Source organism: Trachemys scripta, chromosome 5 (assembly GCF_013100865.1).
Source record: "Trachemys scripta elegans isolate TJP31775 chromosome 5, CAS_Tse_1.0, whole genome shotgun sequence".
Classification (NCBI taxonomy): Eukaryota; Metazoa; Chordata; order Testudines; family Emydidae; genus Trachemys; species Trachemys scripta.
The window spans coordinates 123,195,303-123,213,546 of record NC_048302.1 but is presented as its reverse complement, the minus strand read 5'-3'; the positions used below and the strand labels follow the sequence as shown (position 1 = coordinate 123,213,546).

Below are 18,244 nucleotides of genomic sequence, written 5' to 3'. Positions count from 1 at the left end.
GCAGTGGGGTTTGTTGCAGGGATTGGTTCCTGGGTTAGCGTTATTGTTGTGTGGTGTGTAGTTGCTGGTGAGTATTTGCTTCAGGTTTGGGGGCTGTCTGTAAGCGAAGACTGGCCTGTCTCGCAAGGTCTGTGAGGGTGAAGGATCATTCTTCAGGATAGGTCTAGTTAGGACACATGGCCTCCTACTATCCTAACTTATTACAACCTTGATGATGCACTACAGCCCCCAACCTATTACAACACTATCCAATTTAATGGCCTCTGCTTGTCTCCCCTCCCTGGTTATTCAAATCATTTCTTGAGATATACATCTAGATATTTCATTCCTTATTTCCCCTTCTTCTTCTCTCCCCACTCCACCGTTCAGGTTATGGCGGGAAGACTTTATCAAAGGAGGACATTTTGCAGCACGTGCTGAAGGCTGTCAGGCTCAGGGTTAGTCTAATCCAGAGGTACACCAGGATAACAATGCTCTTTGTGCATCTTAAATTCCCTTTATGCTGACTTACCATATATACTCGATCATAAGCCGGTTCCTTTATAAATCAACCCCCCGCAAGATGGATAAGTAAAAATGGAAAATTTTTATAACCTGTTCATAAGCCGACCCTATAATTCAGGGGTCAGCAAACTTTGGCTCCCGGGCCATCAGGATAAGCCGCTGGTGGTCCAAGATGGTTTGTTTACCTCGAGCGTCCGCAGGCACGGAGGTAAACCTAAGTAAACAAAGTGTCCTGGCACGTCAGCTGCTTACCCTGACGGGCCGGGACAGCAACTGGTGGGGAAATTTTTTTGGGGGGAGAAGCTGGGAGTTGGGGGAGTAATCCCTGTGACAACCCCCCACGTGACCCTAGCCCGGGACCCCCACACTCTCCCCATCCCATCTCTTCCCACCTTATCTGGGGAGGGCCAGGGGAGAATGTCTCTGTCCTGGCTGGAGCTGCTCTGGCAGGCTGGGCAGCGTGGCCGCAACCTGCTCCGGTGGGCCAGACGAGGCGGCGCGGCCGCAGCATGTTCCAGCGGGCTGGGCCGGGTGGCACGGCCACAGCGTGCACCAGCTCCCGGGCGGCACGGCCACAGCCTGCTCTGGGGGGCAGGGCTGAGTGGCATGGCTGCAGCCGGCCAACCCCGGAGCTGTAGCTGCTTTGGAGGCTGGGGGGAGAGCACTGTGGCCAGAAGTTGAGAGATTCTGGACCCGTCACTTCCCTTCAGTCTCTGCTGGCTGTGATGCCTCTCCTTGCTCCCTCTGTTGCGGGGGACGGTGTCCCACCTCTCCCTCTCTATACCTGTTCATAAGCCGACCCCCGTCCCTGGTGCTTCCCTTTTTTACTAAAAAAATTCAGCTTATGAACGAGTATATACGGTATCTTGGGCTAAGGATCTGGCCCATTATGTATGATTCAGTCTGACTTCCACATGTACCGTATTTAGCTGGTAAATATTAGTTGAAATTGAAAACCAGAAGCCTTACTCAAAATTAAATTCATTTTTAATTCAGCTCTTCAAACAGTATTTAAATCAAGCTACTTACATTCATTAAAACTGCTTCCTTAAAGGCTAATCAAGTAAACTATAAAATTTTAAAAGTAGATAAAGTACTTAACTAAAATAACTGCACTAAATCTTTGGGAGAACGTGTACTGTGTGAAAAGTATTTCCATAAACTAAACTGACATTCAACATGAACTCCGGAAATATCTCAAAATCAAATTCTCATCCATCCTGAGAAGTGGCACAGAGAAGAATCGCATGGAAAGTCATGAAACATCCTCAGATTTAACCTGAGGATGTACACAGCAGCAGTATACAGAGATTTAATACAATGAAAATACTCTAATCTGAAGTGACTGGGTTACAGATCTCTGCCTTTGGACCATATATTTTTGTCTCAAGTTAAACAGAACCTCATGATTACAATTTCATTCATAACACAGAATTGGTATAAGACAAAAAAAATCATACTTGGCTGGACAAAATGCCATTTCTAGCACAGCACATTATGCTTGACAACAATAAATGGACACACTTCTGCCGTTAATGGGAATATAAATGCCACAAGTCTCTAGACATTAAATATTTACACTATGGCAGTGGCACAAACTAGTGTAACTAATGCCTGAATTTTCAGAAATGCATGCCCAACGTTCCTGTGCATGGAAACGGGGGATTTGTACTCAAATATACAGTACTGATATTGTGTACGCACAAGGGAATGTAGACGTGCACACACACTTTTAGGATTTCCACCTTAAATCCGTTTCCAGGAAATGATTATTCTATAAATAAATATTTGATTTTACAAAATGAGTTTGGCTATTTTTAAAGATGAACAGTAAATAGAACTGTTCTAAATATTGCTTTTATGCTTAGGCATGTTAACAGGACAGGGTGGATGGAAAATACTTTTAAAGCGATTCTTCAGTGCAAGTTATTACTTTCCGTGGAAATGAGAAAAAGGACCTTATTTCTCCTTATACTCTTCAGGCCATTGACCTGATGAAGCCACAAAAATGGATGTCCATTGCTACACTATATTCACATAGTCACCATTAAAGTATGCAAGTCAATTAAAAAGTTAGGGGGGGTTGTGTAGTAAGAGGCCATTGGCCCATTTCTCATTTTCTACTAGCTCTAGTCTAACATATCCAATAAGATGCTTGTAGAACTTAGAAGCATGTTGGACTCATTCAAACAATCTAAACGTCAGAAGTTGTTTATTTTAAAGAATGTATGTCAATTAGTATTCATGACATTACAAAAACCATTTTATTTGGTAAATATTAGTGAGTCTTCTAAGACTGGGGTTCACACAACAAATTTTTTGATGGCCTCAGAGTGTGGCCACCAACTCTTGCTGGTGGCCAGTTTGACAAATTTTCGTAAAATACTTAATTAACTTTAGGAAAAACAAATAAATAAGCACATATGCATGTCCAAATCATTGTAATTTATTTATGGAGTCTCCGCCCCCGCCGACTCAATAATAAAAATAATGCACAGTTGTATTTTGGTGTCTCAGCCACTGCTGCCACCCCCAGGCCCCACAGATCCCTCCCCAGGCTCTCAATCACCCCTGCCCCCCCATGGCCTCACACCTCAGGCTCATCCCACTCCATGCCTCTTGACCTCAGTGCCTGTTAAGGCCAGCCCTGCTGAAGCCCCATTGCCCTGGGCTGAAGCCCAGAGCTGGAGCCAAGGGAGGGTGGGAGCGGGCCTGAAGCCTCACCAGCTGGGGCAGGGGTAAAGCCCAGAGCCCCGCAGCTGAACAGTGGCAGGGGGAGGGGCTGAAGCATGGAGCCCACTGCTGAAGCCCCAGGGGGGGCTGAAGGCCACCTCTGGCTGAACCAGGGGAGGAGGCTGAAGCCAGCCTCTGGAGTCCTGCAGCTGAAGGGGGAAGGAGGAGGGCTGACGCCCTCTCCTGGAGCACCTGGACACTGCAGGGAGGGGTTTCTGTTTGATCCCTCCCCCATCTCTGCCCAGGGGGCTGTCATGGCCAAAGGAAAACACTCTGGTGACTGCATGTGGCCACAGTGGCCGCATTTGAAAAACACTGTACTTCTATAGATACAGCACTACCCTTAAAAGATGCAAGACTATTTTACATTTATGTGTATTAGTGCATTTGGTATACTACAATATTATAAAGTGTTACACTAAGCTCTATTCTTATGACACAAAGATCCACTGAAATTAAAACTTCCAATCACCTCAAAGAGAAGCTTTTTATAGTTAAAAAAATAAAGAAATATACAGTGAATCTACTGGGCAAACTGCTCAGATAGGAAAGCTCTTATTAAAAAGACCTACTGACAATCATCTTATTTTTACTTTATTAAAAAATACTCTGCAATTCTATAGTGCTTTTCATCCAAGGATCTCAAATCCCTTATGAATTAAGCTTCATAACACCTCTCCAGTAGAAGATTATTATTCCAAATGGGAAAACAGACATAGAAATTGACTGACTGTCAGTGGGAGAGCCAAGTTCAGACTCTCATTTCCCTGCTAACCTACTCCATCAAAGACCACACCTCCTTACAACTATGTTGTGCAAACTTGATTGAAATAAATAATAAATTATCCTTATTTGCAAAAATTATTACAGAGGGGAAATGCACACACCTATCTGAGAGCAGAATTCAGCCCACTAAGACTGTGTAGTATGAATAATGTAGTCTGAAAGAATACTGTAAATGTCAGTTCAAAATAACCTCACCCCAAACTACTGGAGAGTATTTTAAATTATTAGTTAGTGTTGTGATTTTTTTTTTCAGACTTAGCACAAGCCTGAAGCTAAGGAATTCAATTTGATTCTAGTCAAATAAAAAAAACTGATGTCAGTTAGCAATTTTTTATGAAAGAGATTCAGATCCACATGGCCAGCCTCCGTGTCAAGTTTCCATTCCATACGATCTGAAACAGCTGAGATATGAAACCCAGGAAAATCATCCTTATTAATTAATATATAGTATAAATAGTAGCCAGTATTTCATAGTAAAGAGTGAATGCCTAACAATTGTGATGCATGCTCAAGTGAGTATTTTCCCCAAATATAAATAGTCTGGCAGTTTATATATATGAATATTAAAACAGAAAAAGAGGTGTCTATGTCATTTCTAAGTGCCCTTTAAACCTGTCCACAATACAAGTTTTAACCATATTTGTAACCAGTTCTTGACATGTCTGGTTTGTGTCTACATACAGGCTGTGGCTACAGCAAAGTTTAAATGAAATCTCCCACTGTTGCAGCTCACTGCTTGTATTACTATGCTTGGCAGAACTGTTTTTTTTTTTTTTTTTAAATAATTTTGGCAGATAATACAAAGGTTTATTTTTAAGCATTTTTTTAGATTTTTATTTATTTAAATTTTCACCTTTGCAGGAAAGGGAGGGGAGGGGGAAGAAGAGGATGGTGGTGGTCCAGACAATAATTATTTTATGACAGTAGATGTTGAGATTCAACATTCAAAGATACCTAAATGGCATCCGTGCTCCAGCTCCACTAAAGCCAGCATTACAACATGCTCTATACACATTGAGGTGGGACTCTAATAAGTTCTCAAGCAGCATTTTTCTCACTTTGCCTATCTATAAATTTCAGTTAGTATTGCTGGAAATATTTTGTCATCACTTTGTGCATGTAGGGTGAAATCAACGTTTACCGACATTTACCAATAAAAATCTAATTCTTCAAAGCATAATTGTTACCAATGGTGAGAGCTCTAGTGTAGAGTGGCTGCTATCATGTTTTACACTATGCCATCTACTTCTGCTCAAAGTGGTCCTACATGACCTACAGTGATTCAAATGCTGGCAATCACTAGCACCTTGTCTACACTCCCACTGCTACTATCTACCCCTTGTGGAGCTGCATCAGTAGGAGGTTTTAAGGAAAGTGTCAGAATAGGCAAGGCCACACAGGCGCTAGTACTAAGGTCTAGTCTGCACCAGGAAAATCTCTAGGCTTTCTGGATTGGTGCAGTTCCATTGTGGAAGCTGTAGTATAGGAAAGCATAGGCATTTTTACCACCGTGTTGTCTAATCCACACTATACTACAGCTTCAATCACTGCTACAAACAGCGCAAAACCTGCTGACAAATGAGCCTGGTGGAGACACATGCTAAGAGGTATGCAAAATTCTCCTATTCATGTTAAAGCAGTGATAAATGTTTATTATCAGGCTTCAAAATAAAGCAAAAAAACAAACCAAAACCAAAACCCATTTCACTAATAATGGTCATACCTGAAATAGCCAGCATGGCTACACATTCTTATCCAGGCCTGACATCCCATTCATTTGGAAAAGCAGTTGCCTAGGAAAAAGCTACAGGTTTTGACACAGCCGAACGGTCTTTTGGATTACTCAGAAAATTGAGATGATCACTGCTCTCCTTCCAAATATGGATAAGTCATGCTTAACAGTAGCGTTAGCTAGAGAGTGTTGAGACTCCAAACAGGGAAAAAATAGCTTTAGCTACAAGATACTCTAAACAGCACCAACAGCACTTCAGGTTAATGAACTGAATAAACAACCCTTTTTGAATGAGCTTCCTTGTATACTAAATATATCTGGAAACAAATTATTTCATATTCTTCTTTGCGCTAAGCATCCTGCAGAAGTTACAGAACTTTGGGAGCGTAATTTCCTAGATGTCTATAGTAGTTGACCTGTGGGCCTGTTTTGGTGGAAAGGAAAAACACAACACTGAGACATCTGTTTTGAGGAAAGCCCACAAAGATTAACATGGACTTTACAAATGGATTCAAGATGAAGAAAGGTAGGTTGCGATTTGAGCAATAGCAACTTGCTTAGTACATCGTATTATAAAGGAAAATTAGCCCTTAGCTAAAGAATCATTAAACACCAATGCTTAATCTTGTACCTAGAATAGCACTTAAAATATAGCTACTTTACCAGGATTTCACCTCTGATATAAGGGAAGCAAATGGGGCACTATTATTGGTTTAAAGTGCATCCAAGAATTTGGAAATGAAAAGCAAAAAACCCCACAAAACTCAACAATCTAAAATTTTAACTGTTATGTTAGTGAATAAAAACTGAGAACACATTTGTGGAGTGGGAAAAACTGAAAAGAATATGTTGGGTTGCCATTTTCAGGGCTTTGAAGAAGAAAACTCCAGAGCTTTTACCTTTTCAGAAGCAGAAGAGCAAGAAACAAATCTAATGGGGCTTGCATCCAACCCTGCTGTGAGTACAATCAGATTTCAAAAGGTAAATTGTACCAAGATATTATTCATTGTATTATGCAAACATCCAAAATGCAAAACTTGGCTCGGCAGGTTGGACAAGGCACTTGGCTTGATAGCCAGGTCTCTGGGTGCTGCTGATCCTGCCGGCTGGCAAACCATTTCCCCATGCAAGTCAGGCACCACATAGGACGACAGTAGCATTGCTGGCATTCTCCTTCGTTTGGCTCTTGGCAATTTTTAACAAGCTTGATATTTGCATTCACCTGCATACACCCTATACATGGCTCCAGCTCCTAGAGAGAGAGAAAAAGGGTAAAGAAGCAACACAGTATAGCAAATTATTGCTTTTATTGCTCTTCAACAACATTTACGAAGCTACTTGAAATGTAACGTTTGTTATGTATTCTTCTTCCCCCAAAAGGAAGGAAGATATATTGGGTGAATCCTGTCTCCAGTGAAGTTAATGGGTGTTTTTCAAGACAGCCAGGATTTCACCCACTGGGAGTTTTCCAGCAAATTTTGTATAACTGAAAAGGACAGACTATCTGGGCATTTATCCACAGTTAGTCATGTTGGGTGTGCACCTGCAGCCCCCTGGGGAAGGTGAAGGCTGGAAGAACAGTTATTAATAGTTTTATTAATAATAATAATTTGCATCGCCATTGGGCTTTCCAGCCCAGACCCTTAAAGCATTTACGTGGTCCAGCAGATAGGGCACTAAACTGGGAGGATTACACCTGAGTTCTATTCTCAGCTTTTTCAATCATTAGTGTGGCAAGCCACCTGGGCAAGTCACTTAACCACTCTGTGCCTGACTTTGCTCATCTGTAAAATGGCCTTTATCATATTTACCATACTTTGTACAGCCCTTTACTCTATAAATGAAAAGTGCCAAGTATTATTTATAATCAAATTAGTCTCATACTTCCCCTGCAAGATATTATCTTCATTTTACAGAGGGGGAAAACTCAGACACTGAGGGATCGAGTACCTTGCTTAGAGTCACTCAGAAAGTAAGTCTCAGAGCTAGGGAGATACCCTAGATCTCTCAATTCCCATTTCTGTGTTTTAACCCCCAAATCATCATCTCTCTTTTTCAATGTAGACCATTACTTATGGTATCAGTCAGTATCAAACCAAAACCCAGAAGCTCAAGTACTTTACACCTAAAGATAGCACAAGCTAAAAGGACTGAAATAAAGTGACTCTCTCTCAACCCAACAGCTGTACAGTTCTGAGCCTGAATGTTTGTTTCCATTGACACTTGGTCCTTATTATTACTGAAGAAAAGATTCAAAATATTGTTTATAATGAAAATAAGGTCCAGATTAGGAATCATTAAAGGATAATAGCCCAGATCCTTAAAGGTTTTTAAATACCCAATGTCCTTTGAAATCAATGGAAATTAGGTGCCTAAACATCTTTATGGATCTGGGCTCAGATCTAAAGTAACTTAGCTCTCCAGAAATACAAGATGTAAGGTGTGAGACTAGCTAAGGCAAATTGTCAAGGCAGGGTATGCCCATCAATTTCAGTTATTAATAGGAGTTGTGACTCCAGCTCTCTAGACAACATATGGAAATTTAACTCCATCATTTCCAAATTCCCCAGGTAAAACCCTAGCGTTGACATTAAAATTAAAATAAAACTCCTTATTATGATATTTTCCGTCCTCCCCCAAACTTAATCAATCAATGGCTTCTCTTGGAGCAAACATCAGAAAAAACAGCCAGGTTTACTTTACTAAATATTTACTGAACTGTAAGATAACCACTATGCAAATACAGTAATCATAGATTTGACTAAGCCAGAAACTACAATTATTATAATGTCAAGTGATTAGAAACTCCCACCTGATTGCTGGGAACAGGGTATGTCGGATTAATTTCCACCAGCGATATAAATGTTTCCAGAAACAAGTCACTGAGGCTCTGATGGATCACAACGTTAGCTGCATTACGGATTGGAGCATGAAGTTTCTCTCGTAGTTCCCCATACTCTGTGGAGTTCAACCTAAAGAAGAAAGGATGGAATAGAATGTCACCTCATCATCCATTTAAGTAAGAAGAGAACATTTATCTTGCTTGCTACTTTGAAGCATAACATCAAAGAAGTGAATACCTAGAAAAATTGTAGCTTGGTGCAGTCTGGTATCTAGTCAGAATAAATAAACTTTGGGCTTTTTCTTTTTTAAATAGGTAGTAAAAGGAAAAACTTTATTTTCCTTTTCCACAGGTCAAGACAAACTCTGAAACCCTAAGCTTGTTCACTCTTTTTTTAATTGTTGTGGTTGGTTCATGTGGGACCGTATTTTCAAAACTGGCTTCTCGTCTTGAGTGCCCAACTTGAGACACCTTTGGCTTGTTTCTTCCGAGATGCTGTGCACCAACAGTCCCACCGATTTCAAATGGAGTTGCAGGTCTATGACACCTTGGAAAATCATGGCCAAGTTTAGTCAAGCTGGGGTTCCAAAAATTGGGACACCACAACCGTGAAGCCACTTCTGAAAATGTTGGTTTTAAGCATGCATGAAAGGGGCTAGTCTGACAATCCTGAAGGGTGAAGCCATTCCTTTAGCTACAGGACAGATATAACCTGGACAGTGCGTGCTTCTCACACTGGCCATCATCATGCCTCAACCAGACCGAGATGTACAGCTACTAGGGCTCAGAGTGTAGTTCGGACTTCATGCCCATTCAATTCTTTGGCCTCTCTGCCAAGACTGCCAAAAGGGGCTATACAAGAGATAAATCAAAATATTACATAAAACCAAAATAAACCTTGTTCACCAATAAGTGTAAATCAACTTACTGAGTCGCTGCAGGATTTACATATGTTACCTTGCCCAGTCCCTTCCTCGACCCATTTGCACTCACTCATTTATATCATGTCTAAATTCTAGTTTGTAAGCTCTCTGGGGCAGATATCAGTTTAGTTATTGCTCCTGTCAGGCACATATCACATAGCTAGGTGCAATACAAATAAATAAATAAATAAGGGTTGTCGATTAATTGCAGTTAATTCACATGATTAACTCAAAAAAATAAATCGCGATTAATCGCAGTTTTAATTGCACTGTTAAACAATAGAATACCAATTGAAATTTATTAAATATTTTGGATGTTTTCGTACATTTTCATATATATTGTGTTCTGTGTTGATTAAAATCAACATGTATATTATTTTAAAAATGATAAAATAGTATTTTTCAAGTCACCTCATACAAGTACTGTAGTGCAATCTCTGTCATGAAAGTGCAACTTACAAATGTAGATTTTTGTTACATAACTGCACTCAAAAACAAAAAACAATGTAAAACTTCAGAGCCTACAAATCCACTCAGTCCTACTTCTCGTTCAGCCAATTGCTAAGACAAACAAGTTTGTTTACATTTACAGGAGATAATGCTGCTCTCTTATTTACAATGTCACCAGAAAGTGAGAACAGGCATTTGCATGACACTTTTGTAGCCGGCATTGCAAGGGATTTACATGCCAGGTATGCTAAACATGCTCCTTCATACTTCGGCCACCGTTCCAGAGGACATGCTGCCATACTGATGACGCTCATTAAAAAAATAATGCGTTAATTAAATTTGTGACTGAACTCCTTGGGGGAGAATTGTATGTGACCTTCTGTTTTACCTGCATTCTGCCATATATTTCATATTGTAGCAGTCTTGGATGATGACCCAGCACATGTTGTTCATGTTAAGAACACTTTCACTGCAGATCTGACAAAATCAAAGAAGGTACCAATGTCAGATTTCTAAAAATAGCTACAGCACTCGACCCAAGGTTTAAGAATCTGACGTGCCTTCCAAATTCTGAGAGGGACAAGGTGTGGCGCATGCTTTCAGAAGTCTTAAAAGAACACCACTCCGATGCGGAAACTATAGAACCTGAACTACCAAAAAAGAAAATCAACCGTCTGCTGGTGGCATCTGATTCAGATAACGAAAATGAATATGCATCAGGCCCCACTGCTCTGGATTGTTATCGAGCAGAACCCGTCATCAACGTGGACCATGTCACCTGGACTGATGGTTGAAGCATGTGCATCTGGCACATAAATATCTTGCAACGCCGGCTACAAAAGAGCCGTAAGAATACTTGTTCTCACTTTCAGGGGACATTGTAAACAAGAAGTGGGCAGCATTATCTCCTGCAAATTTAAACAAACGTGTTTGTCTGAGTGATTGCCTGAACAAGAAGTAACTGAGTGACTTGCAAGCTCTAAAATGTTACGTTGTTTTATTTTTAAATGCTTTTTTTGTACATAATTCTACATTTGTAAGTTCAACTTTCATGATAAAGAGATTGCACTACAGTACTTGTATTGGGTGAATTGAAAAATACTATTTCTTTGTTTTTTTACAGTGCAAATGCTTGTAATCAAAAATAAATAAAGTGAGCACTGTACACTTTGTATTCTCTGTTGTAATTGAAACCAATATATTTGAAAATGTAGAAAACATCCAAAAATATTGAAATAAATAATATTTCATTATTGTTTAACAGTGTGATTAATCGCGATTAATTTTTTTAATCACTTGACAGCCCTAAAATAAATAAATGAGTGTTAATTAGTGCCAACCATTGTACTGCTTTGTATGTAGAATTATGGGTAACACAACTGAGATTTCATGTTTCAAATAGGCTATCCCTACATCCATTAGATCAGGGATTGGCAACCTTTGGCGGGCCGGGCCGGTTTGTTTACCTGCCGCGTCCACAGGTTCAGCTGATTGCGGCTCCCACTAGCCACGGTTCGCCGTTCCAGGCCAATGGGGGCAGCGGGAAGCCGTGGCCAGCACATCCCTCCGCCCATGCCGCTTCCCGCCGCCCCCATTGGCCTGGGACAGTGACCCGCGACCAGTGGGAGCCGCGATCGGACGAACCTGCGGATGCGGCAGGTAAACAAACCGGCCCGGCCCACCAGGGTGCTTACCCTGGCGAGCCGCGTGCCAAAGGTTGCCGATCCCTGCATTAGATGGTAACAACTCTGTATCACTATTGTCCAGCAACATTAACTATGTTCACATTAAGCTATTTTTGCTGAAGTTGCACACCCTTGCTACCACCAGTTTAGCTCCAAAGGTGGTAGCCACAGTGGCAATGCTAGTTTAGATACGGCTCCTGGTGGCCCCTATTGTTTTAAGCACTGCTCAGCAGAGATCACCACAACATGGGGCTTAAAACCTGTGGTAGAGGGTAACTTGTCTATACTAGGGCTCTCATATGTGCTATCACTGGTGGAGCTAAACCTGCGGTAGCAAAAGTGAGAATCTGTAGCAAAAAATGCTCTAATATAGAGAAGGCCATAGAGGTAAAGGCTCTACATCCTATTGCTAATTCTCTGAGCTACCCATGTTCTTTAACTAAGATTTTCTTTTTTAAACCTGCTCTTCCCCCATTTTGAGGCAGCACAGTGATACAGCAATTTTGCTTTAAACAATGATGGCACACAGGAAAAAAATCAGGCTGTGAAAGGCAATTACTGCTGGATCTTTCTAGGAAACAGATGCCTCTAACACAAAACCCCTACATTGGGATTGTAATTTCAGGAGCATGATGAAATCTTATTTGGACCGTGCAGTTTGCAGGGACACAACTAGCTCTTTGGTTCTGTCTCAGCCAGAACCAATAAAGAATACTCTTCCATTACTAGAAAGAAATCTTTCAAGGCGAAGGCTAAGGTGATTTAACAGATCAAACTCTTGTCTACAGAGATATAGTCTCTAGTACTCAGCTTTTCAGCCTTTAAAAGTTAAGCTTAAATACTGATCATATGTATCTGAAAACAACACATCTTGTTTTGACTACATCTTAACTTCAGTAGACTGAGAACCATTCTGATAGGTAATTTAACCTATGATAAAGTAAAATTAATCCTGCCTCAGCAGAGGGGGATGGACTAAAGGGCCTCCTGAGGTTGAGGTCCCTTCCAGCCCTACATTTCTATGCTATTTTAATGTAGGGCTGCAATCACACTGAATAATACTTCGTTAACGTTACAATATGTAGGAGTCTGCAAAAAATAAAAACGGAAAATGAACAGTTCATGAGGCCTGCACCTAGGAGATACTTTAAATGAGACATTCCTGGGATAACATACGTATTCGTAATGTGCTGGCTAGAACGTGTCACCACTGCCCTTGGCTGAATGGAATCACATCTGCTCAAGTGTTTGTGATGCTACCTTCTGGTGTCTGCAGACTACAGAGTGGATAAATGCCTTAACCCCCAATGTTTTCTGAAAGTTCAGGGGGAAAGAATCAGATACACCTGACCTGGGAGAAGGCTGAGAAGGGTTTAATGAGCAGAAATGGGCAGGGGGTGGGGTTAACCGGAGCAGCAGAAGAGTAGAGTACTGGAGAGCGAACTAGTGGTGCGCAGAACTGCAGCTGCAGGCAGGTGTAAGAAGCCTTGCAGTGGTTGGAGAAGCACAAAAGGCAGGGTACCAGGAGCAGAAAGGGAAGCCCAAGTATTGTTTAGCACCGCTGGCCAGCAGCAAGATGGTAGAAACTGGGGCTGGGCGTGAGGGTCAATGGAGAGATGTGTAAGAGAAACTAAAAAAAAATCAATCAACTGTGTGAGAAAGGCATGATACAGCCCTTTGGAGAGCTGCTCCAGTGCACTGCTAAATGAAGAATTATAGCTAAAGGTAATGTTGCTGATAGCAAGTAGAGGTATTCCTTCAGTGCAAATGGTAGAGGCCTGTGTGTTCAGGGCAGAAGGTCCTAGGTTCTCATGTCGAACATATGTGATGTCTGGGGCCTTGTTCACACAAGTGAATTTTTACAAAAACTTTCCACTGTTGCCAGCAGTGGTGCAGCTCAGCCTGTGGGTATGCACCCATACTGCACACAGTGGGAAGGGGAAGTTTTGTCCTATGTCCTATTATGACTTAGTTATGTTACATCTACATTATACTATGGAGATTTGCTATTTTTGCATTTTCTTATTACAAGAACTTTCTGATTTTATAAAAACTATTCTTGGTGCTAGTTTATTTAGCCACAAAAGGAAAGCCCTGATATTTCTTTGGAAAAAATTACCAAGGTAAGTGTCTGATTCTTAACAGTGGATGTGACTTTGCTATTGCCTCATTAAAACACAATTGAAATAATCAGCTAATGAATAATCTTTGTGTCACCACCTTCAAAGCCCTACACACATTTGTCCCTTCCTACTTATACTCCTTTGTCAAGGATTGCATTGGGCTCCTCCCTTCCTCCCACAATCGCCACAGTTCTGCAAATGTTCCAGCTTTGTCAGTTTTTTACACAATCACCCTTGTGCCTTCTTTCATGCTTCCTATGACCTCCCTGAGCTATCATGCAAGGGTCCTGCCCGGTCCACTTTTAAATCTCTCTTAGACACACCTCTGTCATGCTGCAAGTCAAGCTGATTTGTATATAGGTTGTCCATTACTGTGGCCTTTTCCTTAAACTCTGTCTACTTAACTGTCCTTATACTAAGCTCCTAGAAGTAGGGACCATCCTTTTTCAGTGTTTGAACAAGGCATAGCGGATGCCATTGTAAATAAACAACAACACATTGAAATTGATGGATTAGTATCTTAGATCAGGCCTGAATATATCTGCTATTCTAGTTTAGACTTCACAGCCCACTGACATTTACGATTTAGTCTGTCAGTCATATCCACAGTCTGTCCCACAGACTAGAAGCTTACAGATTCAGCTATGGACACTGTCAGCTACTTTTTCAAATATATAGTTTTGAATATCCTTTTAGAAGCATGAATAAAAACAAACAACAGGGCTTTGTTTGTTTACTCCTTTGTGAGACAGCATTACTAAGGATGTCAGCATCACTAAAAATAGCCTTTGTTAACTACATTTTGCTGCAGAACTATAGGTTCATCTAGCTACATAAACAGTGACTTGTAAAACAAAAACAGCAATAGAGAGGGACAGTGTAGAAAACAGAGAATCGGTATTTACAATCCAGAGGATATTCACTAAGAACATAAAAATGGCCATACTGGGTCAGACTAATAGTCCATCTAGCCCAGGATCCTGTCTTCCGACAGTGGCCAATGCCAGGTGCCCCAGAGGGAATGAACAGAACAGGTAGTCATCAAATGATCCATCGTCTGTCCCCCTTTCCCAACTTCTGGCAAACAGAAACTAGGGACACCATCCCTGCCCATCTTGACTAATAGCCATTGATAGACCTATCCTCCATTAACTTATCTAGTTCTTTTTTGAAACCTGTTAGTGTTTTGGCCTTCACAACATCTTCTGGCTAGGAGTTCCACAGGTTGACTGTGTTATGTGAAGAAATACTTCCTTTTGTTTTTTTTTTAAACCTGCTGCCTATTGATTTCATTTGGTGACCTGCAGTTCTTGTGTTATGAGGAGTAAATAACACTTCCTTATTTACTTTCTCCATACCAGTCATGGTTTTATAGACCTCTATTACATCCCCACCCTTAGTCATCTCTTTTCCAAGCTGAAAGTTCCAGTCCTATTAATCTCTCCTTATATGGAATTTAAATTTAAAATTAAAATCAGGTGAAATTTGGGGCCAAAGCTACTTGTCCACTCTTTAAATTAGGTTTGCTTGCAATATGTCATTGTGATACCCTTACAAGATGTGGTTGTGTTATGTATGTTTCAAAGGAAGAAGGAAATCATGGATGAATCATGGCCAATTTTGCTAGAGTCACTGATTTTTATCACAATTTTGACAGAGAAGGTTTTCCCTTGTTCCCTCTTCTCCCCCAGAGCTCTTCTAGTGGCTTCCCTCTCTTTAACATGCTCTGGGAATGAGTGACTTGTTCCTCTGATTGGCCAATATGCCTTCATTGCCTTACAGAGTAGCAATCTCCCTGAACAACATTTTCCCCCTGCACGTTGAGGGTACTAGAGACAACTTTCTCTGTGGGCGGCAAAGGGGAGGTGTCAACACCCTAAAAGTTTTGGGATCTGTCACAGCAGCAGCAGATATGACACATGTGCTTCCCTAACCACCAACAAATAGCATATACTATGCGATACGGCATAACATTGCAAGGTTAATTTGTTTTACCGGATATCAAAAGCTTTCACATAGGGATTAATACTGGCAACACGGATGGTGAGGAACTGCACGGGCATGTTTGAATCAGGTGAGAGTTCATGTTGTCTGGAATCTGTCACTGTCAGATGAATGTCCTGCTGTTGGGCAACATGTAAACTGTAGGTGGTCACTTTCATCACCCAAGTGTCTGTAACAATCACTCTTGCTCCTGGTGCTCCAGTAGCAAACTTGTCAATCCTCCTGAATTCTGTATTGATGGAAGAAGCCACTGCCCGCCAACCAGACTGTGGAAGAGCATGAAAGGCAAGTGTCCGAGCTAAAGGATGGTTATCCCAGCCGTTTTGTGACCAGTAATATGCCAGGAGGCCGGTGACTGTTGGAGCAAGAATAGCCAGCAAGAAGAAAATTTTCCAGCCTTCTGAGGCCTGGTAAAAATAGAAAAGCTGTTTCTCTGGTGCTGCAAAACACATGCCAACGTAATAACCTGCAAAGAAAGATATTTGCTTTCAGAAGACAATAGATATAACGAAGATAATATTTTTACTTCAAGGTCCAAGAGATACAGACAAGGTTTTCAGCTCGAGACCAAAAGACCAAAAACATCAAGACACTTGATCACGGCCTTGGATAGGCCAAAAGACTACTTACACTTGATCTTAGCTCACACACATTCACACCAATTGATCTAATAGTTCATCTGGCAGGCTTGCTCCACTCTGGGTGACTTGATTTTTTTTTTTTTTTTTTTTAGGGTGGCGACTTCAATTCCAACTTTCCTAGCCTGAGTCTTTAGAAGGCATTTATTTTTACCCAAATTATACAGTTAGTAAAGGGAGGTCATTGCAGTTTGCTGAGTAAATAAAACCATATCCCTATATAACATATAGTCAAACACAGCCAATTGAGAGTTACCAAGAATAAAAGTCAAGTGGTATGGTAATATGCAGGTCCCCAAGATGGACTTAACTCCATTATTTAAAATTTGACATTTTTTTTTAAACTTTATAATAAATGGATTCAGAACTTTGCCTGCACCACACTACCATCCTGAACTGCCTTTCAGTGCTTGCTTGTTTCCTTCTCTGGGGTTAGTTAATGCTGCTGGAGCAGGTCTTCTGATGACAATAACAGACGGAGAGAGTTTCTTGGCCAGTGGTGCTGAATGGTTCAATTTCACAATTCACATGTAAATGTGATTTCATACCTGTGAGATACAAGATTTTTCCTCCCACAATGGATTACTTTGTTTAACACTACAGGTCAAGTATTATTTATGTTCACTTACACTGCCTTATTAGAGCGGTGTAGAGACACAGGGCACCATGGGTGGGGAGAATGCAAGACTGTCTTTATTTTCTGTTTACACAGAATTTTACCTCCCTTCAACATGCACCCTAGGGGCCACTTTCAATAGCGGCTCACATCTAACACCCCAAGCAGAACCTTGCTATTTGCACCATTTGCTGGGAAACCCATTATTGATTGTCAGATTCTGCAAATTATGAAGTAGTCAGTCAGTTAAAAGGTCAAAAGATACTGCTATATCTCACAGTATTTTTTCATTGACATGTATTTTCGTTTTATTTGTAATATTCTGTAATATCTGAGTAAATATTCTATAAATTCATTATAAAACAATGAACTCTTAGTAATACCAGATCTCACTAGAGCATTCTGATATTAGATTTCCACTCATAGGCAGGGCAAGACCATGGTTATTCTTGTGGAAATTAATGAGATTCTGATGCAGATGAAGGAACTGCTTTACCTCACAAGTACTTCAGATGTGTTCCTGGATTTGCTAAAGAGACAGAAGCATGTAAAGAGCCAAGCCCTCAACCTTCAAGATCTGGTTCTTGCCTTCCCTTAGCCCACGCAGCCATACCATGTCAAACTCAGTGCAGACAAGGCTACATTCAGTAAAGAAGTAGGGATGCAAATCACAGCAAGTGAAAGTGATGAGAAGGGGAAACCACACTGTCGGGAGATTGACTAAATGATGGCAGACCAGGGTCCAGGGCTTTCCACACACAAATAGTCACTGCTAACTGAAGATGCAATGGGACAGTCCGACAGCAGCGACTGTACAAATACCTATTTTAATTTGCTATCACCGTCTTCCTCCTTCTTACCACACAACCTAGCTATTATTACCCCACCCCTCCTTCACTGCAGCCCCCTGGCTATTTCCCTCCATCCCCTCCCCTCAAGCCACATTCCCCCTTCTCCACAGTCCCTTAGTTAATCTCATCCAACCTCCTAACTGTTCTCCTGCCTGGCCATCCTCCCACCCTTCCCTACAGCCCCCTCGCTATCCTCTCCAACCCCCTTCCCCTGGCTACTCTCCCCACCACTTTCCCCCTCCTCCCACTACTCTTCCCCACCCCTATAGCCCCCTAGCTACTCTCCCCCCGCAGCCCTTCCCCACAGCCCCCCCGCCCCGCTACTCTCCCCCCGCAGCCCTTCCCCACAGCCCCCCC

At 41.4% G+C, this 18,244-nt stretch overlaps 1 protein-coding gene across 1 annotated transcript in view; it reads right to left on the bottom strand.

The window, feature by feature from the left end:
- Positions 1 to 1,473: 1,473 nt before the first annotated feature.
- Positions 1,474 to 18,244, bottom strand: part of TMEM129 (transmembrane protein 129, E3 ubiquitin ligase) — a 22,242-nt gene continuing 5,471 nt past the window's right edge. Inside the window, exons 2-4 of the mRNA XM_034770958.1 lie at positions 15,774 to 16,248; positions 8,568 to 8,727; positions 1,474 to 7,007 (exon numbers count right to left, since the gene is read on the bottom strand). Coding sequence (XP_034626849.1) covers positions 6,759 to 7,007; positions 8,568 to 8,727; positions 15,774 to 16,248 — 884 coding nt within the window. The 3' untranslated portion in view covers positions 1,474 to 6,758. The remainder of the gene's footprint in view (positions 7,008 to 8,567; positions 8,728 to 15,773; positions 16,249 to 18,244) is intronic.